At 53.4% G+C, this 24009-nt stretch overlaps 10 protein-coding genes across 10 annotated transcripts; 5 read left to right on the top strand and 5 right to left on the bottom strand.

Annotated features, from left to right (window-relative positions):
* Window positions 1-375: 375 nt before the first annotated feature.
* On the bottom strand, window positions 376-2125 carry MAA_05442 (acetyl CoA:N6-hydroxylysine acetyl transferase; the record flags this gene model as incomplete). The annotated part of the gene is made up of 3 exons (XM_007823440.1): window positions 376-493; window positions 568-1301; window positions 1385-2125. The coding sequence occupies 3 exons, from the start codon at window positions 2123-2125 to the stop codon at window positions 376-378; spliced, it is 1593 nt and encodes a 530-aa protein (XP_007821631.1).
* An 824-nt stretch (window positions 2126-2949) lies between these two features.
* On the bottom strand, window positions 2950-4449 carry MAA_05443 (siderophore biosynthesis protein; the record flags this gene model as incomplete). Its single annotated transcript, XM_007823441.1, has 2 exons — window positions 2950-4070; window positions 4140-4449. The coding sequence occupies 2 exons, from the start codon at window positions 4447-4449 to the stop codon at window positions 2950-2952; spliced, it is 1431 nt and encodes a 476-aa protein (XP_007821632.1).
* Window positions 4450-5899: 1450 nt separating this feature from the next.
* On the top strand, window positions 5900-7027 carry MAA_05444 (uncharacterized protein; the record flags this gene model as incomplete). Its single annotated transcript, XM_007823442.1, has 1 exon — window positions 5900-7027. One exon carries the CDS (start codon window positions 5900-5902, stop codon window positions 7025-7027), a length of 1128 nt encoding a protein of 375 aa, XP_007821633.1.
* An 882-nt stretch (window positions 7028-7909) lies between these two features.
* On the top strand, window positions 7910-9155 carry MAA_05445 (Diphosphomevalonate decarboxylase; the record flags this gene model as incomplete). The annotated part of the gene is made up of 2 exons (XM_007823443.1): window positions 7910-7971; window positions 8042-9155. The coding sequence occupies 2 exons, from the start codon at window positions 7910-7912 to the stop codon at window positions 9153-9155; spliced, it is 1176 nt and encodes a 391-aa protein (XP_007821634.1).
* A 459-nt stretch (window positions 9156-9614) lies between these two features.
* On the top strand, window positions 9615-11090 carry MAA_05446 (DUF647 domain-containing protein; the record flags this gene model as incomplete). The annotated part of the gene is made up of 2 exons (XM_007823444.1): window positions 9615-9773; window positions 9861-11090. 2 exons carry the CDS (start codon window positions 9615-9617, stop codon window positions 11088-11090), a joined length of 1389 nt encoding a protein of 462 aa, XP_007821635.1.
* Window positions 11091-11377: 287 nt separating this feature from the next.
* On the bottom strand, window positions 11378-12260 carry MAA_05447 (Cytochrome c/c1 heme-lyase; the record flags this gene model as incomplete). The annotated part of the gene is made up of 2 exons (XM_007823445.1): window positions 11378-11657; window positions 11725-12260. The coding sequence occupies 2 exons, from the start codon at window positions 12258-12260 to the stop codon at window positions 11378-11380; spliced, it is 816 nt and encodes a 271-aa protein (XP_007821636.1).
* A 916-nt stretch (window positions 12261-13176) lies between these two features.
* Window positions 13177-14766, top strand: MAA_05448 (Batten's disease protein Cln3; the record flags this gene model as incomplete). The annotated part of the gene is made up of 1 exon (XM_007823446.1): window positions 13177-14766. One exon carries the CDS (start codon window positions 13177-13179, stop codon window positions 14764-14766), a length of 1590 nt encoding a protein of 529 aa, XP_007821637.1.
* A 397-nt stretch (window positions 14767-15163) lies between these two features.
* Window positions 15164-16147, top strand: MAA_05449 (RNase Z; the record flags this gene model as incomplete). The annotated part of the gene is made up of 1 exon (XM_007823447.1): window positions 15164-16147. The coding sequence occupies one exon, from the start codon at window positions 15164-15166 to the stop codon at window positions 16145-16147; it is 984 nt and encodes a 327-aa protein (XP_007821638.1).
* A 1521-nt stretch (window positions 16148-17668) lies between these two features.
* Window positions 17669-19038, bottom strand: MAA_05450 (Galactosyl transferase; the record flags this gene model as incomplete). The annotated part of the gene is made up of 3 exons (XM_007823448.1): window positions 17669-18381; window positions 18442-18827; window positions 18917-19038. The coding sequence occupies 3 exons, from the start codon at window positions 19036-19038 to the stop codon at window positions 17669-17671; spliced, it is 1221 nt and encodes a 406-aa protein (XP_007821639.1).
* A 2608-nt stretch (window positions 19039-21646) lies between these two features.
* MAA_05451 (uncharacterized protein) lies at window positions 21647-23405 on the bottom strand (the record flags this gene model as incomplete). Its single annotated transcript, XM_007823449.1, has 4 exons — window positions 21647-21882; window positions 21936-22524; window positions 22575-22809; window positions 22864-23405. The coding sequence occupies 4 exons, from the start codon at window positions 23403-23405 to the stop codon at window positions 21647-21649; spliced, it is 1602 nt and encodes a 533-aa protein (XP_007821640.1).
* Between the last annotated feature and the right edge of the window lie 604 nt (window positions 23406-24009).

The following is a 24009-nucleotide window of genomic DNA, read 5'->3' as shown; positions in this document are numbered from 1 at the left end:
TTAGCTGCGCTGCCTAACCTGCCGTGCTGCCCAATGATCCCGGCCATCGACTTGCTCACGCTTAGACACATCAATGCGTGTAGTGGAGGAGGCAGCATCGACGGAGGCGAGATGCGCCGAGAAGGAGTAGAGCAAGGGCTCAAGGGCTCCGAGTTGTTGGCGAGGCATCACCACCAGACTAGTCAAGGGGGTGTGTGTCATGAAGAGCAACACCGGGGTTTATGGCACGGCGACGGGGCCAAATCGCAGAAACATGACGGGGTTGTAGTAGGAACGCAGCTCGATTACAGGTTACAATGTAGATTATCGTTGCTTACGCCCATCAGATGACCTGTCCCGCTCATCACCAGCCATTGCTCCCTCGGCAACAAGCTCCTACAGGGCTGGCCCGTCCCAGAATTCCCGCCGCAGCTTCACGAACCAAGCTTGTTTGTGAGGAAACGCAACCTGCTTCTCCTTGGAGAAGCCGCACGCGTCCAAGTGTCGCAGCACCCTGCGCCGAGGTCAGCACTTGTTCGTACGAAAGGGGGAGAGAAACATTTAACAGAGACAAACACACACACGCACCTCTGATTATCGACCCTCGGCTCCAGACATACATTCATGGTCCTCTGGTCGGCCGTGAAGCAGTAGTGCACCAGGCTCGTGAGCCAGGCGGCCACCCTGCCCCTGGACCACTCCTCCCCAACCATGATGTGGACGCCGCGGTCCCAGTCGCCCGCCTCGTCGCCCACGTGGCGGCCGAGAATGTCCTCCTTGACCCAGTACAGCTCAAAGTATCCAAAGGGGACGCCGTCCCACAGGCCAATCACCGGGAAGGAGTGCCGCGAGCACAGCGCTGTCTCGAGGAATTCGGGGGTGTAGCTGCCCCAGAAGTCCCTGTAGCTGCCCCAGAAGTCCCTGCCCCGCTGGCTCGCGAACCACGACTGGAGGAGATCTCGGTCGCTCATGGAGGACAGGTGGCTCTGCTCCGGGGGGTTGGGCCCCAGCGGCCCGAGGTAGGGTACCGGCGAGGCCGAGGCCGAGGCGACCCGGAACGACAGGTACTGGCCCAAACTGTCGATGAAGCGGGTGTAAAAGACCTCCCCCATCCGCGGGGGCTTGGGCCGCAACGGGTGGCGCGCGCCGTTGGTGTAGACGTACTGCAGCGGCGGGGGGGGGAGACGTACTGCAGCGGCGGCGGCGGGAAGTAGGTCGGCAGATGGGATGAGGAGAAGTACGGCCCGATGGGGAACGCCGGCGCGGCCGCGACGCTCGTCGGCATAGGCGCGCCCGGCACATCGGCGGCCAGCTGTCCGCCGCTGGGCGTCAGGGCGCCCGTGGGTGTGAGGGCCGGCGTCTGCGACTGTGACTGCGATTGCGACTGCGAGTACATCGGACGCACGTCCAAACGCCCCGGGTCCTCCTTGATGGGCGAGCCCGGGCGACTCGTGCCGGGGGAGCCGGGCATGTCGGCCCCCCGGACGGGCTGCAGCGTGAACAGGAACAAGTTTGCCGGGATCTGCCAGAACATGCGCTTTGAGACAAACATGTTGGTCCAACCGTCGCCGCTGTCGTCGACGCAGGTCCCCACGGCCGTGTCCTCGGAGGCAATCAGCCCCATCCTCTCCAGCTTGGGGATTAGATTCCTCCCGCGGAGCACGCCGTCCCTCTTGATGCGAATCCTCCACTCGCCGACGGGCTTCGCGCCAGCGGGCGTGTCCTTGGAGGCCGCCGTGTGCAGTTCCCTGTCCGGAGGCGGTTGGTGAAAGTACCAGTACAGGGTGATCCAGAGCATCATGGCGATCTCCCTCGTCGGGCTAGCAGCTGGCTTGAACTCTGCGTCGGAAGGGATGGAGATGGACGAGATGAAGAGCGTGTCGTTCTGCAGCGTAGGCCTGGTGAAGGGCTTGGTCCGCCTTTTTGTTTGGGGCGGCAGGTTCTCGTCGTGGTCTTTCTGGCCCTCGCCGCCGTTGGGGCCCTCAAACTCGACCCTGTCTTCTTCGGTGTGCAGCACCGTCATCCAGCCTCCGGGATACGGATGGAGCAGGTTATGGTGATTATGGCTGCGGAACCCCAGGCCGCCAAAGACGGGGGCGACGGTGAACTTTTTGCCATCGGGCAAGTGTAAGATCTGGGGCGTCATGGTGCCGCAGAGATGTTTTGATTCATACCAGCCCCAAGACAGACTGGGTTTGAGTATGAATAGCAAAACAAACAATGGAAAGAGAAAAAGAAAGGGGGCCGAGAAATATTTAGAGTGAAGGCCAGGGCTCACGGCTGAACAGAGGTGAAGTGATCAAGGCGATGATGCCCCGCTCTGGGGTCCAGTCTGGAGTAGTTGGATGAGTGACTGGAGGGGGCGCTGCAGCGCTATGAGGAGAGGAAGGAAGAGAGGACTGAGGACTCGGGAGAGGCAGGTGGGGTGATCGAGGATTCGAGCCAGGCCAAACAAAGCCAACCGTGCCATGTCCTGCCGCTCAATAATTGCCTTGCTCGCCATCTCGGCAAGAGCAGAAAGCGCCAAATTGCATCAAATAAATGGATAAAAACACAGCCTTGGTGTGATACTCCGAGCCGGGCCTGACCATGGCCCGGGTTGCGCCGAGACGGGCCAATCACGCGATGCGTGTTTCCAACAGCATGACCAACACCAGGAACCGCATTTGGCCGATCTTGACCAAGGCCTTCTCGGACATTGGGTGCCTGTCGGGGGCGGGGCTTGTGTGCACCGTGGGCTGACCGTGGATGCTCCCGTTGTGACAGATGTGACCAGAAGGGAAGTTCTATGCTACAGTGACGAGACGCCGGGGTTTTTTTGCGGCTATTGCGTCCATCTTTGTCACAAGTGCGTCACCGCATGATTGGCCTGTGATGGCTGATAAATGCCATGAAATCTATTGAATGCCGAGTACGCCGTGTTGCCAGCCAAACGTGGACTCGACACTTGATGCTCCGCAAAGGCTCATGTCAAGACGTCTTGGAACTCTCTGATCTCTTCCTTTTGCGCTCTTGGCCTTGGCCATGGCCCTGGCCCTGGTCATCGTCATCGCCGTCATCATCCTCCTCCTCCTGCTCTCGCTTCCTTTCCTTGCCACTCTTCTCCTCCTCCAATGCCTCTTTGACTTCCTCACCCCCCAAATCCTTCATTTCATCCCACTCCACGCCGTATTCCGTAGCGGCAAACTTGATCTCTCGTCGAAGACCATTGGCGTCATGTACGAGTTGGTCCCATTTCGCCGGGTCGAACCCCCGTTCTTGATACAGAGCGTTTTGCCGCCTTGAAACCGTCACGTTCATGGCCGCCTTGTAGCTCAAGTCCCGGCTGATGAACAAGAACCACAGATAGCCGCCCATGATGCTGGCCAGTCCCGCGAGGTAGGTAATGGGCTCGACCAGGTCCCAGCCCATGTCGGTGTGAAATGTCACATAGTAAACAATCCCCCACCAGCCAGCCAACGCCGCGAAGCCGCCCTTGGCGAGTGCATGAGCACCCTTGTGCGCCAATAGATCGCACTCCCGCTTCACCGTTGCCATCTGGTCAATCTCCTGCGACATTCGCCGCAGCCTCATTCGCATGTAGTATGTTCTGTCCTTGAAGCTCGGCACGGCAACTCGCAGCTCCTCGCCGTGCCCCTCGATCGTGACGGAAAACTCGCGGCCACGAGCGGCGTCTCTAATAAAGTCGCCAATCTCGGTGCTTCCACTCCATCGGACCCAGTGAGTGTCGCCTTTGCTTGGCCCCTCACGCCCGAGACCAGAATAAGATGCAACATTGGACCCGTTGCCATTCGACTCCCCCCTTTTCTCATCACTCTTGTTGCCGCCCGTGTAGTCTGCCTCGGCCCGGAAGATGATTTCGGGCAGTTTCTCGCGATCCTTTACCCGAAGAGGGGGGATTTCGGCCTGAATGAGCCTCTCCAGGTAGGAGAGCGGCTGCTGCGGATGGACGAGCAACGCTAGAGGCTCAACCGCTTCTTGTTTCGGCTTGTTTGTCTTGGTCTCGTTCGAATTGATGTATTCTTGCTCGGGGTGAAAGGGGATGGGGAGGATGAGCTTCAGCAGTCGAGTGGGAGTTGTTAGCAGACGACCTGCGACGAGCAGTTAGCGCCTCTCGTGTCGCGGAAACAAGGATGAGCAGGCCCTTGACTTCCACAGACCTTTGGTTGCATCTCCCCCGGTCGGGTCAGGCGAGGTCGACTTGGGCAGCGATCCACTGCTCTCACGATGCCACGGCCTGTCATCGACCTTTCGCTGTGTTGAACCGCGGCCGCGAGCCTCGTCCCGGGGGCTAGTGTGGTTGGTATGCCTTGTGCTGGAACTTGAAAACTGAAGCTTGAGAGCACTAGGCGCTATCATGGGCCACGGTGAAGCTCTCCAACAGCCAGCTTGCGGGTTGCCCAAGCTCACGGCGGGCGACCAAGCCATCTTTTTGGCGGCCAACGTGGTGCCACGGATGACATGGCCCATGGCGCCGTGCAGAATTCAAGCGCGAGCGGCAATTGTGCAGGCACGGCGTGAAAAGGCCACAGATAAAAGCAGTGCGGTCCAGCAACCTCTGTGGGCGATGCGAGGTCAATGGAATTAATTGATGGTCGCGTGTGCAGCCATGATTGCTGAACGTGACGGTGCGCATCTGTGCATCTGTGCATCTGCTGGTATAATGACGTCACCAGCGCCAGACGGTACAGACGTCATGTGGTCGGCTCGCAAGTGCCGCGGCTTGCCGCTCCCAGGCCCAGGAACAAGACGGCAGTCGCTTGCTGGTGCTCACTGCTCGCTGCTCACTGTCTGGAGGCGCACGCAAACTTCGGCGGGGCGCCGACGGCATCACCTCTTCATGTTTAAGCTTCGAGCCGTGCACGTGGCTCCCAGCCTCCAACTGTCTACTATGCAGTGACTTCTCCGTGCCGGCATCCTGATCGATTTGAAAGCTTCATGTACCCCGCTGGCGACACGAGAAAGCAGCAGACGAAATAGACCTGCAGAGCTGCAGAGTCCAGACAATATTGTACCAGAGTAACCAGACACTTGTAGACGGCTGTCCTAGCTCTTTTGACTTGGCCTCACTTGACTTACCGAGTCTTTTCATTATAATTCTGCCAAAAAAAAAACCAAGAAAACTCCCAATGTCTTTAGAATGTGTACATTCTACCATGTAAGAAGACGGTGCATTTTGATGGTCCGCGTAGTTACTTAGAGTTCTTCGAATTAGTAGTTCTACCCTTGCTCTTTGTGGCGGTGTCATGATATATTACAGCAGAACTCGACGGGTAGTCAACCTTTGCCAGCGTAACTGCATAATTCTTTGAGTGTCTGGTTGTTCAAGTACATCGGTGGCCATGTTCAGTGCCATCTGCTAGGAGTTGTTCTGCTTGAATGCCCTCTGATACGTACCTTGGCGTTTGACGTCTTGTGCCAGTGTTCACATTGGCATTACATTATTTCGGTCCAACCTAACGACGATAAGATTCAGCCAAAGAGCTCCATAAAGTTCCACAGTGTGCCGTAATAGTCAATTCCATCACCATCCCTCGCTCTCTCGTAGCCCCCATGTACTTGTCCAGCAAAGTGTCCTTGCGTCTTTCAACTTTGATACCGCCTGCCCTAGTGTGTGGCATCTCGTATAATTCAAGTAGCATTCTCAAAAGTACCAGGTTAAGCCTACTAGACAATGCTAGGCCATTATAGTGCCATGTTTAGTTAGCCGGTCCTTTGCGATATGCTTCAGCTACTTGCAAAATCCAAAGTATATGGGCAAGCCTTTAATCCCAGCCCTCTGGGGAAAAGACATATACATGCTCAGCTGCCCAGTCTCTTCGTCTTCCATGTTCTACAAAGACGTACTCTAATTCGCTTTTCTGTATTACTACTGTCAGCTACGAAAACACCAACGTCACAGTCTCTTTTCACAGTCATCATGCCCCCGAGTTCGCCCTTGGCCTCAACATCTTCAACCATGGCTCCTACTTTCGGTGCAAGGTTGACGCTTCCAATACGTTCCCGACGTGCAAGTCTTGCATCACGCCCCCGGCCCATCTATGAGTTTCCGCCCTTGTCTACGGAAACGGGCCATGCACGAACGGCCTCAAACACTATACTTGCGCTCGACTTGTCACGCAACGAAACTTCTACGCCACTTGACTCGCCAGTGCCATTCGCCTCTAATACCATAACCGCTCTCGATTTGGCATCCGTCAACCACAGACGTATCCGACCTGGCCCACGAGGGCCACTGACCGAGAGCGCACTGTTGGCTCACAACGTGGCATACGACGGACCCTCAATCCTATGTAACTGGGCAAGAGTATCCTCTGTAGCTGGAGTCGCCCGCAATGGCGAAGAAGCACCTCGACCGACCCCAGTTCCGGCGTATCTGTACCGCACCCCGGTCATGCCTCCTATGCAGCGTTGGTTCCCGAGTATCGTAAACGCTCGACAACGAACGCGTTGTGACAGAATGATGCTACGTGCGGGAGTCGAGGTGTTGTATACCCGGGCCGCCCTCATGGCTGACAACTCGCGCCTCAACTGGGAGATGGACTTCATGGGATACTTCCGCTGGAAGCCATGGAGCAGACAAAGCGGCGAAGAACTTGTCAAATGGGCCCATGACCATGATCATGATTACTACTGGAGCTCCCAGGCCAAAGAAATCTTTGAAAAGGCCTCGCAGAGTGGCTATCCGCACAAGAGATACTACCCAGCATTCGAGGGAGGAGCCGTCTTGGACCAGTTCACTTATCGCATCCAAAGTATGCTTCTAGACGCCAGAATTCTCAACCTCGTCGTTGCGAGAATCCACACGGACTATTACATCGTCGTGCCCGTTGGCCTGAGCCGCCCGGTGTACAACGCCAACGAATTTAGTCCGCTGGAACAGACCTTTATTTCCACGTGGTATCCTTTCTGCTTTCTCCTTTTGGCAGACCTGCCCGGCGAGGATCGGTACTTGACTTTCCGTCGCGAGTTTATGCGTGTCAGCAACACGCTCAGGGGCTACTATATCGAGCGAACACCCTATTGGCGTGGTTGCTCTAGCCTCTGATCGACTTCAATCGGTTAGGGGCCCAATGGACTCCAACTTGTCGTAATGAATGTATATGTCGGTGCCCTGGATGAAGATGGTAGCAAAGCGCATCACTTCTTGGAGAGGGGGCCTGTATCTTTTTCCTCTCTGTTCTGTACTTGTTTTATTAGCTCCAAAGCGCATCACTTCTTGGAGAGGGGGCCTGTATCTTTTCCCTCTCTGTTCTGTACTTGTTATATTAGCTCACATGAGAGCACAACCGGTGGATTCGGGGACCATTTCTCGTCACTCCGTCAATGGACACACTAGTGCTTGGATTGGCTTTGTATTCTGCCGGGCTTGGATAATAAATTGTAATAGTTGTCAAGACTCTTGTGGCGTTTCGTGATGTCATGATGAATGTTTAACGCTTTGCGCCGGTTTGTGGCTCGATATTGATGTTGTAGTGATCGTCGACTTCTTGGTGTTTGTCACCATCAAACGTGGGAGTGATCTGCGAGGTTAACAGTGGAGAACCTCTAATTGCGTCTCCAACTTGCAAATGTCAACGACTGGTTGGATCCCAGATGCCATCTGTCAATGCTAGCTCGACACTAAGGTGATTGAGATGCTGAACAGGTGGCCAATCTCATCCGTCAATGTTGGTCGACTTGGCAACCTCGGGCGGCGATGGCGGGGTTTTCCCAACGGAGCCCCGCACTAAAAGACGAATGCGACGGGCCAAACGTGTGACGGCCAAGCCCAATCAGTCTCCTTCTCGAATGCTCTCGCCATTGATTTCTTTTCCCAGGGTCTAGCGGTGTAGGCCAAATCTCTCCGCAAGGCCAAGTGTTCGTTGTACTTGTCAAACTTCACCCACTCCCGACAATTGACAGTTGACAGCCGACAGACGTTTCGACAATGGCTGACAACAAGGTCTATCGCGCGAGCACCACGGCCCCGGTGAATATCGCCGTTGTGAAGTAATTGTCTCCCCCACCACGCTCAGTCTTGCAATTGAGGGCGAACCTCTGCTGACATCGTCTCGAATAGATACTGGGGCAAGCGAGATGCGAAACTCAACCTCCCGACCAACAGTTCCCTCTCCGTCACGCTCTCTCAAGCTGATCTCCGAACCCTGACGACAGCCTCCTGCTCCGCCTCCTTTTCCGATGGTGATAGCCTGATGCTCAATGGCGAACTCTCGGACATCTCCGGAGCACGAACCCAAGCCTGCTTCCGCGAATTGAGAGCTCGCCGTGCCGCCCTGGAAGCTTCCAACGCATCTCTTCCCAAGTTGTCGACCTTGCCCCTGAAGATTGTCTCCGAGAACAACTTCCCCACAGCTGCTGGTCTGGCTTCCTCGGCCGCTGGCTTCGCCGCCTTGGTTCAGGCCATTGCCAACCTATACGAACTTCCAGAGTCGCCGTCAGAGCTTTCCCTGATTGCTAGACAGGGTTCTGGGTCAGCATGCCGCAGCCTCTTTGGCGGCTATGTTGCGTGGAGAATGGGAGACAAGGAGGACGGGAGCGACTCCATGGCCGATCTGGTCGCGCCGGCGTCGCACTGGCCCAGCATGCGTGCACTTATCCTCGTTGTCAGCGCCGCCAAGAAGGGCGTTTCATCCACCTCTGGCATGCAGCAAACAGTCGCCACGTCCGGCTTGTTCCAGCAGAGAATCGCCCAAGTCGTCCCCGCCAACATGGACCTCATGGAGAAGGCTATCAAGGCCAAGGACTTTGCCAAGTTTGCCGAAGTTACCATGCGCGACTCCAATTCGTTCCACGCCTGCTGTGCCGATACATATCCCCCAATTTTCTACATGAACGACGTCTCTCGTGCGGCTATCCGCGCCGTGGAGTCAATCAACGCCAAGGCTGGAAAGACCATTGCCGCTTACACGTTTGATGCCGGTCCCAACTGCGTCGTTTACTATCTTGAGGAAGATGCCCCCACAGTGCTTGGTGCGTTTGCAGGAGTTCTGAATGGCGTTTCGGGATGGAAAGACGACAGCTCTAGCGTCAAGTCTGGCGCAAAGTTGGAAGATGGAATTGCCAGCACGTTGAAGGACGGAGTGAGCAGAGTCATTATGACTGGCGTTGGCGAGGGTCCGTTGAAGACGGAAGAGTATTTGGTGGGTGAGGATGGTCAGGCTGTGAAGAGGTAGGCATGCTGTGAGATTTGAGGCTAGACATGTCATTGTTCACCTAGAAGCAAGCCATATATATTAATGAAGTGCTGTAATTACTCAGAGGCATTGCATATTGGCAACTTTCTTCGACACACCAGGTGATTTCGGGTGATTCGCGGAACTCTCGCAACATAACGCGGCCTGAAGCTTGGTCGGCGTCAGTCATCCCGCCCGCCATCACCAGCTGGCAGGGTGTAGTTGGCAGCTGTGAGCGACTGGCTATTAAAATAAACAGGCATGTTTTCACAACACCGTGTCATGAACACGTGAACCCACACTTTTCCTCTTCACCATTCAGTTTTTCTCTCTTTTTTTCTTTCCAAACGTGTGTTGCGGACCACGGTGCGAAATCATTGTCATCTCATTTATGGCTTATTACTCCGTACGATTCCGGCACCACTTTGGCAATTTCGCACCTCTGACATCTCACTCACCATGGAGCAAAAAGCCCTCCACAACGATACCAATGACCAGACGCCCATTCAGTTCGCAGATTTGATCAAGCAAGGGGACGATGTCGAGATTTCTGAGCTTGACAAGTCGGGCAATGTTCAACGTCGCTGGCTTCATCGCTCAGACAATACCATAGCAATTGTCAGTTCCACCATGCTCCAACACTCAACTCACTCACTCACTCCACCACCAACCCATGAATCAATCTACTGACATTTCACGCGGCAGCTGGAATCCAAAACCGAGCCAAACAGCATCATTCACAGCTCCGTGCGGGAATGGAAACGATTTCTCTCAGACGCCTTTCTGCCCATTGGATTTCCTCACTCCGTATCCAACGACTACCTCGCCTATCAAACGTATGATTCTCTGCAGGCTTTCTTCTCGACAATCACGTCCCTCCTGGCCAACCGAGCTTTGCTCCAGGGCCTGGGGGTGGGAGATGCCGACTCCTCCGCCACATTTGCGATGCTCATCACCATCCTCACGGATGCCACGTCCCGCATCGCCACCATCGTGTTCGCGCACCGCTTCGGCCTGCGCATCGAGCCCGACGCCAAGCGGTTCCGCTTCCTGGCCGACATCTTCAACGACTCGGCGTTTTTCCTCGAGCTCTACAGCCCCTACTTTGGGGACTACGGCAAGATTCTGGCCCTCTCTGTCGGGCAGGCCCTGCGGGCCCTGTGCGGAGTGGCGGCCGGTGCTAGCAAGGCCGCCTTGAGCGTGCACTTTGCCAAACACGACAACTTGGCCGAGCTGAATGCCAAGGAGGCCAGCCAGGAAACGGCGGTGGGGTTGATTGGGCTTGTCGTCGGCACGCTGGTGGTCAAGCTTGTGCAAGATCATCAGAGTGTCGTTTATTTGATGGTGGCTTTGGTCTTTGCGCATCTCTGGATGAACTATCTCGGCGTGAGGAGCGTTTGTATGACGACGCTTAATCGCCAGCGAGCTACGATTCTGTTCCGGGAGTACATGACGACGGGGAGGGTGCTTACTCCAGAGGCCGTGGCCGCGCGGGAGAACATTGTCTTGTGGCTTCCTGTGGTAGGTGGCCGCCTTGCCGAACGGGTTTGCAAGATTGAATTTGCCGAGAGCTACCAAAGGGCCGCTGCGAGCTGCAATGGGAGACGAGTCAAGGTGGTAGATGGGGAAGAGTACACCTTGTTTGTTACGGAGCCGCGCGACGGCCGTATTGGAGTCATCAAGGTACTGCTTTGGTTCGGCTGCGAACCCAGACACGCCGTCTTGGCGTGGTTTAAAGCAATGGAGACTGCTTGGTCGATGGATAAGGAGGGCCGCCACGTCGAGACCTCCGCAGTACTCACGCAGAGGCACGCGGATGACGAGGACCTGTGGAAGTCACTGAGCCGGCTGGGTTGGGATCTGGAGGCGCAGGCCTTTGAGACGAGTGCGCCTATTCGACTCCGTGCCCAGTCAGCTGCCCGGAAGGACGAGTAGCCACGCAAAGATTGATGGATGCGAAAATCATGTAGAATAGCTTACGATTGACTCGCCAGAATGGCGAACTAGACGATTGGTATGAGAACGAACGAAGAGGGGAAACTTCTCCAAACATGGGGAGGAGTATATTGTACAAGAGCAAAAGCTCGTCTATAACGCACGCAGGCAACTGGTGTAGATGCCGCCCAACGCCAAATGGTATCATACAGGTTTTCGTAAACTCTTTTCTTCCTTTTGTACAGAGTGAAGGCAATGCCAATATTCAGCCGCCCTTGGCAGGGGCGTCACGCCAAACCCGTCCATCGCATGGCGCGCATCTTGACGCCCTCCCAGGTATTCAGCTTGGGCCGCACGTCAAGATAAAAGCTCGGCCCGGCCTTATCCTTGGCGCCCGGCCGCCCGGCATAAAAGTCAATCACGTATTCGACGCGAGTGCCGCATCGGTCAATAACCCAGTCGTGGCGGTCAAAGGGCGCGGTGTATCCGAGGATGGTGTTGATACGGGCGGTCGGCGTCATGCGGTCGTTTTTGTTGGCGAAGGATTCGAGTTTTGGCCCGCCGCAGCTGACAATCGCCTCTTGTCAGCACTGGGCGGGCGTCCAGGGAGAAACCGAATGGTTTGGAAACATACCTTGATTTTGAGAGATACGGAGCCTCCCACTCTTTAATCTGCTGCCAGGCGCGTTCGTTGACGGCATTATGAATCGGCACCACGGTTTTCATGTCTGCGACTCTCGCATCGTAGCCCTTGCGCTTCATGGCGTCGAAAAACATCTTCTCCGAGGGATAGACCCAGTTCCCGGAGGCGTCGACGCCGGATTCGATTTCGGCGTTGGGTGCATTGGCGGATGCGCCGTGGTCTACGGGACATGCCTCGGACCCGGTGGTAGATCGGGGAATAGTCGAGATGACGCGATCAGTGGTGAGAGCAGCATTGCGAGGCTTGATTTCGGGGGTGGCTGGTGCCGTTGATGCTGACGTCCAGGGCATATAAGATGTTATTACCTGAGTCCATGACTTGGACTGCGCTTGTGAGGTATGGTCCACGGGACATTGGGCGGCGGCGGCTTGCGACTTGGTAGCTTCGGCTGCGCGAGCTTGGGAGAGCCATGCGTCGCGGGTTTTGTGATCGACGGGACATGCATCCTCTTTATTCGCGGAAGACATTTTGGGATCAATCTCTGATGGCGGGAGGCGGTGTCGAGCTGAGGTGTGTGCCAATTAAGGCGCATTTGCTGGGACCTGTGGTGAAACTATCGCCAAATTTTTGGCGTCGGCATCGGGAATAGTTGATGACGGGAAATTGATTGTTAGCAGTGGAAAATCGAGCCGCCGTTTTACCGGGTCTGGTGCATTTTACCGGCATTTGCCGACCCATGCCAGTGGTTTTAGTGGTCCGCAACCAGTGCTTATAGGGACTAGGCATTCTGAGCTCTAGTGCTGGTTATAGTAATTGATTGACTGGATAGCTTCACACGAACCGCCCATTATTATTCTTTGATAAAAGACGTAGTATTATTACTAGTATCATTTTCGCTATGCTCAGTTGCATGGAATATAGACAAGAAGTACTAAAAACAATACTACCAGGAGTCGATAACAGCTCCTTCGCCACAAAAGGTCGCGTCGATCTCGAACAGGACCAAAGCCTCCGGGATTCTCCACGCAGCATTGAATCGCTTGTATTTCGCCCAAATTCAACATCAGAATACATGGCGAGAGCATCTACTGTAAGGTGATATCATGTCATGGATGAAATCATACATACCGAGGCCGACTTGAACACCTACCAGTTCAAGGGCGACGAGTATTAAACGCAGGAGAGCGTGCCAGATAGTATTTCGGCCGAAGGGTGGATTGCGCCACAGAGCGTGACGGAGAGTAGGAAGGAGACAGGGATATTCCCCGCGATAAGGGTCTGTCGGATATAGGTTCTAGAAACAAAATGCAGAAGTTCTTGCATGCAGGTTTTTTCTTTTCAATGTAACCCGATATTGTACTCGACAACTGTTAACAGAGTTGCATTGTGGTGTGGTGGTGGTGTGGTGAGGCGTATCAGGTACAAAGCAGTCCAGTCCTCGCCATGTACAGCCGCATGTCGCGTGACGTCGCGGACATCCATAACCCCAGCTTCTTCCTTGCCGCAACCCGTCACCCTCGATCTCGGGACCCCAGATCGAGGCCATGTCTGCACATCCACCACAATGACAGGCCGCAGCACGCCATCGTCTTCGTCGGTGCTGCTCCCCATGCCCGGGCACCCAGGCTCATCATGGGCAACGTATCGCTCCAGAATGTCGTCCCTGCTCCGACACCAGGATACCAAGGTTCTCATCGCCTTTTGGCTATTCGGTGCGCTGCGCCTGATTTCTCAATGCCTCTTTCCGCTACAGATCTCGTGACAGCTGCGACTAACATGACGTGCGATGCAACAGGCCTGATCAATAATGTTCTCTATGTCATCATTCTTTCGGCTGCCCAAGACCTCGTCGGTTCCTCTATCCCCAAAGGCGTCGTCCTCCTCGCCGATGTCATGCCGTCATTCTTCACCAAGCTCATCGCGCCGTACTTCATACACCACATCCCGTACCGGGTGAGAGTCCTTGTCTTCATTACCTTGTCGGCCGTCGGCATGCTCATGGTTGCGTTAACGCCGCCGTCGAAATCGGTGTTGGTAAAGATGGTCGGGGTGGTGCTGGCGAGCCTGAGCAGCGGAGGAGGCGAGCTCAGCTTCTTGGGATTGTCGCACTACTATGGACACATAAGCCTTGTAGGATGGGGGTCGGGGACCGGTGCTGCCGGCCTAGTCGGTGCCGGCCTGTACGTTGTCTTGACGGAGTGGTGGAGATTCAGCGTGAGAGACAGCTTGCTGTTTTCTGCGTCTCTCCCTGCTGTCATGTTTGTGAGCTTCTTCTTCATTTTGCCGCTGGATCCGTTGCGAAAGTCTTTGCAGCAGGAGGACTATGAAACGGTTCCAGACCAGGATCTTACGGAAGAGGATGTGGAGGATATGCCTCAGGGAGCGGCTTCGTCTGCGCTGCTGGCGCCAGGCCCCTCGAATGTTCACGCAGCTTACTCGCTACACAGCCCAGAGGGGTCAAGCTCGTTCAGAAACAACTTGAGGCGCGCCAAGTCTCTGTTTATTCCATACATGGCACCTCTCTTACTTGTGTACATCGCCGAGTACATCATCAACCAAGGGGTTTCGCCGACCCTCCTCTTTCCCGTCGAATCGTCTCCTTTTGAAGAATATCGTGGCTTTTACCCCTTTTATGGATTCTTGTATCAGCTGGGTGTCTTCATTTCTCGATCCTCCACTCCATTTATCCGCATCCACACACTCTACGTTCCGTCCGTCCTGCAGGTTGGCAACATGGTGCTTCTGATTCTTCAAAGTTTGTTCTTCTTTATCCCTTCGGTGTATATTGTCTTTATCATTATATTCTGGGAAGGCCTGCTGGGAGGGGCAGTGTACGTGAATTGCTTCGCTGAGATCATGGAGAATATCCCTGAAGAAGAGCGCGAGTTTAGCTTGAGTGCTACCACTGTAAGTGACAGTGGAGGCATCTGCGTCGCGGCATTTGTGAGTATTTTGCTGGAGCCGAGTCTTTGTGCGTATCAGCTGGCGCATGGGAGGGATTGGTGCCGTCGGATTGAGGCCCAACGTAGTTGATCGGATAGAGAAGCACGATATTGTGGTTAATTTGGTAGATCTATTTTTCTGATATATCAATATATGTACAAGTAACTCAATTCACGTCTTGTACTCTGGGAGGCTCCAACCCCCTGAATAGCGAATGCCCAATTCCATTTAGAAATTAAAGCAAGTATACAGCGCAGCGATGAATCATTCTCCATTTATGTATCAGTATCAGTGACGCAAAAAATTCCAAAGCGCCTGCATTTTGACATTTGCCTGTTTGCTGGTAATGCATTCTTGCCGTCAAAACAAACAACTTTATTGTGGGGCACCAAACGAACTACCTTTGTCCGCCTCACGAACTCCGTACATCTTCGATATATCATCACCATGTTTCTCCAAGACCCCCTTCTCGCTTCACTCAAAAGCCATGGGCAAAATATCCTTTGCCACGCCCCTCCCACAACCAACACGCTCCGAAGTGCTGGAATGGAAATTCCCGAGGCCACACAACCACCTCGTTCTGACGGGCCGGTCCCGCGCGGCTTGGCACACATCCTTCGTCATCCCCCAGCTCAACCTCCTCCTCGACGCCGGCCTCTGTGTCAACAAGCAAAGGCCAAAGCACATCTTTCTCACCCACGGACACGCAGACCACACGCTTCTAGCGTTCGCCTTTGTGAAAAGAGAAGATCCCCCAGACGTATATTGCCCCGCAGAAATGAAGCACATCTTCGACACTCACATTCTCGGCACGACAATGATGAACCTGGGAGGCCTCGTTGAGGTAGGCGATGCAGAGAAGCAAGGTTACAAAGTAGACGACACGAATGGAGAAACAGACGCCGACGGGCGAACGCCCCAGGAGCGGGCATTTCTAAACACCCACGTCACCCACGGCGTCATGCACGGAGACACAGTCCCGCTCCGGCGACTAAAGGGCATCACAGCCACAGCGTTCAACTGCGACCACACCGTTCCCTGCGTAGGATACGTCTTCTCATCCACTACTAACCGCTTGAAGCAAGAATACAAATCGCTCGCCGGGCCCCAGCTCCGGGATCTGCGACGGTCGGGCGTGGAAATCACAGAACCTCACTCGGTGCCCATGTTTGCGTTTCTGGGCGACACCACAATCGCCACCTTGGCTTCCGAGCCGCCCTGGCTGCGGGACGGGATACCCGTTGTCATTACAGAGTGCAGCTTCTTGTACGAGGACCATGCCGCGCAGGCGGACAAAACCAAGCACACAAAGTGGAGCGATTTGGAGCCCGTCATACGCAGCTGGCCGGGGACTACCTTTATTTTGATCCATTTCAGCATGAGGTACTCGGATAGACAGGTTTGTCAGTTCTTCACGGACTTGGAGGATGCGCCGACGAATATGGTCATCTGGGCAGACCCGGAGGATTAAAGCCACGCAGGGTTGTTGATGAACCGACCACGGGGAGAGGCACAATTACATGTTGGCTAGGAATAACAACTGCCGGACGCTCGCTTTCATCACCGCCAGCTGAGCGCTGGTTATCAGCTCCGAGTAATCGACACTAAAGCAGTGAGGGCGCCCTGTCACTCCGTTCGCGTTTGTGAGCAAGGCAAGCCAGCCACCGCTCAAGTAAGCTGCAGGCCAAATCGCAAGATGAACCTGGGCCCTCGTTGGAACGATCTGGCAAGTCACTGGTATCTTGTCGTTGCAGGCTGGTTATCTGCCTGCAGAGCTCATTGCAACGGTCTTGCTACACTGAGTGTTTGATTGCTGTAGCTACTGTGTCCATAGTTGCTGACATATCGTCCTCCATGGCAATAACGCCGGTTGGGTCTCGACTCTCGACACCGTCGGCCACTCGATCTCGAGCAGTCTCCGAAAGAGCTAGCAATGGTCCGGAAGGGTCACTTCGGCGTGATATATATCTCGATCTTTGCACCTACCCAGACAAGAAGTAGACGCAGCCTCAGATTTTGCAACTAACAAGTCTGCATTTCCGAGACCCGGACTAGAAGAGACGAAAAGAAGAGGACTACTCTCTGCTCCTTTTTTTTCAACTCCAAGTTTTATCGGTGTCACAATCTTTCCGATTTCCGAGGGCAGGTCCCCAGCCTAGATTTGGCGAAATGTGTTTCCATTTCATCTCATGGCACGTCTGCACAACCTGTCGCCGCACCTTCAACAAGCAGCGAAACCTCGTCCCCTGCTGGAACGGCGAGATCCGACCCCATTGCATCTACAGACACGGATTGTCATGTCGGAATGGCGACTACTCGTCCGAGAAGCCGGAGATATATACCAATCTCGCTTGCCGTTTCTGCAGGACGCCAGATACCAACATCCGAGAAGGGCCAGTCGCACATGTTGATGTGAGGAAGCCCCAGCTCAGCAAACATACCAAGTGTCCGGGGTTGGCGAGAAGATCTTTCTTTAGAGGGAATGGTTATAATAAACTCGCCTGGAAGCTGAGGAAGAGGTAGATAAACTGTAAGGCACGTGGATTAGACAATGGCTTGGTTTCTGAAATCGTACATGGACCGGTTGACAAAATATGATACACTCAACTAGCTCTTCATTCTTAAATTGGTCACTGCCCAAAAAGCACAAATACATGCATCATGTACATATGAACTATATATATGTTTATGTACGTTAGGGTATTATGCACGCCATGTGCCCAAAATCAACTCCGGTTGCTTCCAATGCACTTCCTGTGAATCCCCCCTCCCCCATCCATGCTGTATAGAATTTTCCCATGACCAAAAATTGATTTCAGCCAAGGTGTGTAAAAACAGAGGCAAAATTGCGCCCAAGCGGAACAAAAGGCCACAGGTATAGTTATGTAATGGAGGAAATGAGGTAAAATAACTCAAGACCCCAACTCGTATCGTACACTATTGGAAATTACGGGCGGTTTTCAATAAATCCACCACTCCAAAGGCTGGCGCATCATGGCATCACAGACTTGCCTTTCAGTGCCTGTGATGGACCAAGACGAAGCAAGTCTTCCTGTCCGATGTAGAAAGTAGGCTTCTCTTTCAAATATTGCTCGTGGAAAAGCTTCAGATAGGGACCAGGCATCTGCGTTCCGACGTCGATCTTGATTTGATCGTCCTTTCCGGTCCATAAATGTCGGACAAAAATGCCGTCACAGCCAGAATCAGTTTGCGGAAAGCCGTTGGCCTCGGTGCAGGGCAACTCCCTAATATGTTCCGTATAGTTGTAGCGGACAAAGGTACCAAAACCGCCCTGGTCCGTCGGGCGTCCTGGAGCATTCAACCGGAATTCCTTGCATTCGGGATACGGGCTGTCATCGTCCGGACATCTGTTCCATGCATCCATTATCTTGTATGTCATGGGGTTATTTTGCGAAATGATGAAACCAGTGTTGAGATAGAGTTTGCCAAAGCGGTCCTTGTTCCAATCAGTATCGGGGTCGACAGCAAGGGCCATGGAGTTGGTATCAGGATAAAGCCTCCAGTAATTCATGAGCCACTCAAAGGGAAGGTCCAGATAGTGGAAGATTGCGTCAGAATCAAGGTATATGCACACGTCATGCTCCTTGAGAATTTTCGAAATAACGGGGGGTTTCTTCCAAGATGCCCGACGATCACCCGGGTCAACGGTATTAATGTAGTAGTACTTGTATCCGTGAATGCGAGCTATCCTCTGTTAGCCAGCCAGGACCAGGAATCTCTCGCCAGTGGGGGTAACAAACATACCATACACATAATGATTCAAAAGACCAAGGGACAGGCCGTGCACACCTTTGGGACTGTCCCAGTCCATAACGTCTGGGCCAAACACTTGGCCAGACTCATTGAATAGGCGGTTGTCGAGATCGATGATGCAGAGATTCTCGCCCATGGGCTGCTGCCAATGTGCCGCTTCGGGCAATCTCCACTCGAAAGCATTATACGGCTTAAAAAAGGGTTCATCAGGCGTAAGGGCGGGTTTATACATTTGTTTAAGGAAGAATTGTCGAAGCTCGTCATCAGTGGATGTTGCTGCAGCTGGCGTTTTGGAGTCTGGAGGAGGCCTCTGTATCGGCGTGGTGCTATTGTCGTCGGTGGTTGAGGGACGCGGTTGAGAATGTTGTGTATGGGGTCTATTGAGGCAATGGAGCCAAAAAAGTCAGCAGAGCTCAGCCGGAGGTCGGTCGGTCTCGGGACCAGGAGGACGATAAAGCGTGTGTACCTGACAGGAAGATTCCAGGAGTCGAGATGGTTATATACTAGGCCGACGAAGGCTGCGACGAAGAAGATGGCCCCGACGAGGATGGCCATCCCCTTGGTCGAGCGCACAGAGTTGTTTAGCATGCTGGGCAGGGCGATCCCGTACCATTCGAAGACTTGCGAGCGGTAAGACGGGCAGGGCCGCGAAGGCGCATGCGCTCAAGTGCCCCTGTGCCGGCTCGCGACGATTTTATCGTGGGGAACCTGGGAGAGGTTGAGCGCTTTTGAACGAGTGGAGTGTGGGGTGCCAGACAACTCGCGGCCTGTCTGACAACAGCCCAACACAGGAACAAGCTTAGGAATGTTGACGGAACGATTGGCCCTGGCTGTGGTTTTCAAGAAAGGACGAAGGGTGAAGTAAAATCAAGTCAATACAAAAGAGAAGCACAACCCCCCAGCTCTGACTCTCTTGCTTTCCAACGTCCCTTGAGGAATTGAAAATTTGGTTCCGACAATGAAATGGCGAAAAATCAAATAAAATCAAAAATACGGACAACTGAGAAGGGGAAAAGGAGTGGGCAAGGTGGCAGGAAAGGGACAAATTTGAGTTAGGGCAACCTCAGGGGAAACGGAGACTTAAGAGAGGACCGGACTGAAGACAAGCGCCAGAACTATGGAACCAGACAACTTGACGCCATGGTTTCGTTTAATGTTCGGCTGCAGCAGGCGCACACCGACGTCGACAGAGAAGGATGAGAGAGACAGCCGTCGTCTTGCCAAGATATTGCCAAGTTTGCCAAGTAGGACCATATGTCTACGCTGCGTCGTAAGAATAATGAGAGAGGCGGTTTACTACGGAGTACGTGAGGACTGAAGTGAAGGTATTAGTTGCATAGCCATGGACAGAGTAGTCTTCGGGGCAACACCACGGGCGCGAGGGCAAATCAAGTGCGGTGTCGATATACAAACAAAGGCCACAACAAAGCATCGATCAAAAAAGATCGAGGTCTTTCGTGGACACACCGGCAATAACTGCCTCCTAGGTACCTAGTACTTGGAGGAGGACGCGTACGTGGCAGGGATGACACAAGCCAGAAATCGGTAGCGCTACTGCACCTTCCCTGCTTGTTCCCCGCCAGCCGCAGGGGCAAATCTAAGGGGTGCCATTTTCGAACATTCAATGTTCTTACTTATTAAACAAGAGGTGCGCATCCTGCGTCCCTGGTCTGGCGTCCTTTTGCTGCGTTTTATCACAAATGAAATCCTGAACCGGTCCTACGGTTGGTCAGGAACCTCTCTTGGCTTTGACTTTTGCTCCCCAGTTGCATATTTGGTGCAGAACCTGAAGCATTCACGCGAACACGAGCAATGGACTCTACTCCGTACCGCAGCTGAATCGCCACGACGGCTGCCGACGGTGACTGGTGGCTGGTTTGCCATGAAACGTGTGGTCAGCCGTGGGGGCTGGGTTGGCCGCCCTGTGTCCATCACCCGGAGCATCATCGGTCGCTATAGCCTCTCTGGACAGTTAGGGTTTGCTTGACGGCTTCGGATGAGCGGCATGACATTGGCCATTTTGTGTCTCCCGGTCTAACCATGTTCTAGGTTGAATCACAGTGCCGCCATGTGCTTGCGCACCTCCACAGCTGGGCGAGGAGCCGCACTACAGCAGCTCCCGCGGTCGACAGGCTCTGCGTTGCAGACAGAGCATTGTGTTTTGCGCATCGACATGGGCTTCTTCTTACGAATCTACCCAAAGCGGAGGACCGCCTATAGATGGAGATCGTATTGTGGTAGACATGTTGGTGTTCTATGTACAGGCCAGGATCCACTTTCGACGTCGTGAGGCTCTACGGAGTATCATGCTGCCAAATTGCGGCTGCGAGTTAAATTTAGCATCCAAGCAAACGTGGCATTCGGAGTTCTTTTGCGCCATCCGAAATACCACGAATTCCAGTCTCGCTGAGAAATTGTTGTTTGTTCAGACGCATAACATGGCTTCATGTTATCAATCTCAACCACATCCGCCTCCGAACCATGGCCAAAGGTCGAACCGCGCAGTTTCAAAGTCTCCTTATTCATTTTTCCCCCATTAAGCATCCACAGAGGCGCACTGTGTGCGAATATCGCTCAAGTTTCCTGCAGACGCCTCAAATCATGAGTGGTCTGCTTACCTTCTGCCTCACTCGAGCCTATCACAGCCATTGCCAAGAAATAAGACGGTATTTAGCGCAACGCCTCTCGGACGCCGCCAACAACAAGCTGCATCCATTGCCGATCTTTTCACATTGCACCTAGAATTCGGGGCCGGCTCGGTCAACTTCGACCTACTAGCCTCAACATGTGTGTGTAGTTCTATGTTTACCGACAGCTTTTCCCACATCATACGGCATTTTCTTAAGCGCCAAACAGTACCGACCGGTCAAAGACCTGCCGGTGACTCCGCTTTCCATTACTACCTGGCTCGCAATACTGTTTCCCTTCGGTTCCTGGTCCGTGGAGTTCGTAATGGCCGAGACTACGGGAGGAAGCTGTATCTTGCAGCGCTCAGCAGAATGAAACACAGGCCACATGAGGCAGGAGGAGTGAGTTCCATTGGCCCTTCAAGCCAAATCTCCTACTCTATCAAAGGATTCCTCAGACCGGCCAATGAACGAGAATGGCAAACAAGACGTTAAAGCAAAACCTTGAGGTACGGCAAGACAGCAATACTGAAACAAGTCCATTTCTCCATCTCTAACGCGTGAGTTGCTCAAGCGCCGTTAGCAGGGTCGAGAATGAGCTGGTTCAACAAGTCGCACCGCTTCATCAGCTTCCTGGGCAAAGTTGTCCCCTCAAACTCGTCTGTGATATTATACATCTCTTTGACCGAACCCCAAACCGGCCAATCCATCTTTTGGCCATTGACAAAATTGAGCAGTCGTCTCTGGAAGCCGTTTACTAGCTCTGTATTATTAACAGGCGCGATGTCCTCGTTGTTGAAGAAGTCTGATGCGATTGTTAGCGTACAAGTCTCTCCGCTTCTCGAAAAATCAACTTACAGTCCAGATCCTGTCCATGCACAGCCGGTGGGGTAGACATTATGTACCTTCTTGCTAGGCTCGGCAAAGAATTGGCAAGATTGTTCGCATTGCAAGCGAACACAATATCCGTGGTCCAATCCCATGCCATCTTTGAAACCTTGCTGGCATCATGATATTCATCTTGCAGCATTTTGATGGTTTCGCTGCTTGCAGACGGCAGTTGCTGTCGTACCATGATGGGGAAATAGCCTGGCAAACCAGTGTCGTGCGATGTTCCCATTCCTTCGAGCGCCATACTACCTAAGATCAAAGCATTCAGTCCTTTGTAAAATTCGCCCCTTCTCAGCATGGCCAGTGGCAAATCTGGGATAACTTTGCCGTCGGGCGCAGGACCGAAACCATGGAGCGGGCCTATCTGGCCGCCGCCACTCTGTGAAGGCATCTGGTTAATTAGTTGATCGTTGAGTCCTATCATGGTTTCTTCAGGAACTGATCGTAAGCACTGCAGAGTTGTGCAATTTGCAGTCTTGAGCACTAGGTTGAACAACTCCTTTTGTCGCTCGGTAACATTTCGCTTCGGGGGCGCAGCAGGTGATGACAAGTACGCCTTGGACTATGTCAGTCAATCGCATGCCTATTAGGGACGACTTATCAAACCTGTTGGAATGGGAGTTTGCGACGACCCGCATATGCGACCATCAGATAGTATATCATACCGGCCCCTGCGCTCTGCCCAATAGTTGTGATGCGATTGCCGTCACCTCCGAAATCTTTGATATATTTGGAGGTCCATTCTGCTGCGGCAAGACAGTCGAGCATGCCAACATTGCCGTCCATATCCTGATCTTCAGCATACGTCCAGCCGGGCATCCCCAGTCTTTGGCGACAGTTTCTATCAGTATTTTATGGTCATACTTGGAGAGCACAGGAGAAGGAAGAGCCGCACCTATAATTGTTTGAAACGAATATGAACTTGTCAGCGTGGTCCCGAAACATTCTATCAAACAGGCCCATGGGTGAGAACATAATATCCTTGCTTCCAAAAGCGTATGCGCTGCCAAAAAAGTTGTGCAGCACAGGAACATCGTCACCTGGATTCACCCCTTCGGGCACATAGACATCCAGAAACAGACAGTCTTCTCGGCCCCATGTCGTTCCGTTGATTTCGGGATACGGAATATAACCCGGCGCAGAGGCGATGCAAGCTGTGCTCGCCCAAGGCACTTTACCATCCTGGACACCGTGTACTTTGGTGAGTTTGGTGTCTGGTGCCCGAAAGCGTAGGTTACCCGTTGGCGCGTTGGCGAAGCGAATATTCTTGTAGATTTTGACTTTATGACCAGAAATTGTTGTGTTATGGTATGTAGGAATATGCTGAGCGTATCCGAGATCAACAAGGTCGTTCTTCAGAACGTCATTTGTAGGTTTGGCAAACGTGCGTGCCAGGAGCGCAAGTACTAGCAGAGGAGAAAGGTTCAACACGGCCATGGTGTATATCTGATATCAAATGATGGATGGAGTTGTCGCCCTACTCTCCGCCTTCTACGACCTCATCAACAACTTGCTGTCTTTTTAAGTCGTGAGTTGGGACAATTGCTTCTTGTCCTAATCAGGCAAACGAGCAGTGGATCATCATAAGGCGGATTCGAATTATCCAGGCTATACTCACGACCCTCGTCAACCATGCTGGCCTCAATTAACCGTCCACACCATCGAGGCAGTGCTAACCGTATAAGATGATTCGCAGCCTGCCGCAACCCGAGTCAAGCGAGACGACCGAGGCTGTTCACTCTTGTGGCCACGAGTTGCATTCCTCGTCTGCTTAGAGGAATCTCTACATTTTTTGACACACGAGCATTGCGTCTACTAGTTGCATAGTCTTACAACCCACCCGCCCCTCGAGCATTGGCATATCTTTCAGCAATTGACCGATTGAAGGAGTGGATTCATTGACATTGTCTTTTCTCAAATCTGACGGCGCTATTGCCCAAAAGGGAAAACGAGGTCAGCGCCACACAAAGTAATTACGCCGACTGCATTACACATCCCTCGACTCAGCCTCGTTGACACTCGGCGACGCAACATTCATATC

This window comes from Metarhizium robertsii (genome assembly GCF_000187425.2).
Source record: "Metarhizium robertsii ARSEF 23 chromosome Unknown MAA_Scf_2, whole genome shotgun sequence".
Taxonomy (NCBI): Eukaryota; Fungi; Ascomycota; class Sordariomycetes; order Hypocreales; family Clavicipitaceae; genus Metarhizium; species Metarhizium robertsii.
Note: the sequence above shows the minus strand (reverse complement) of the source record. Positions and strands in the feature narration are given on the sequence as shown.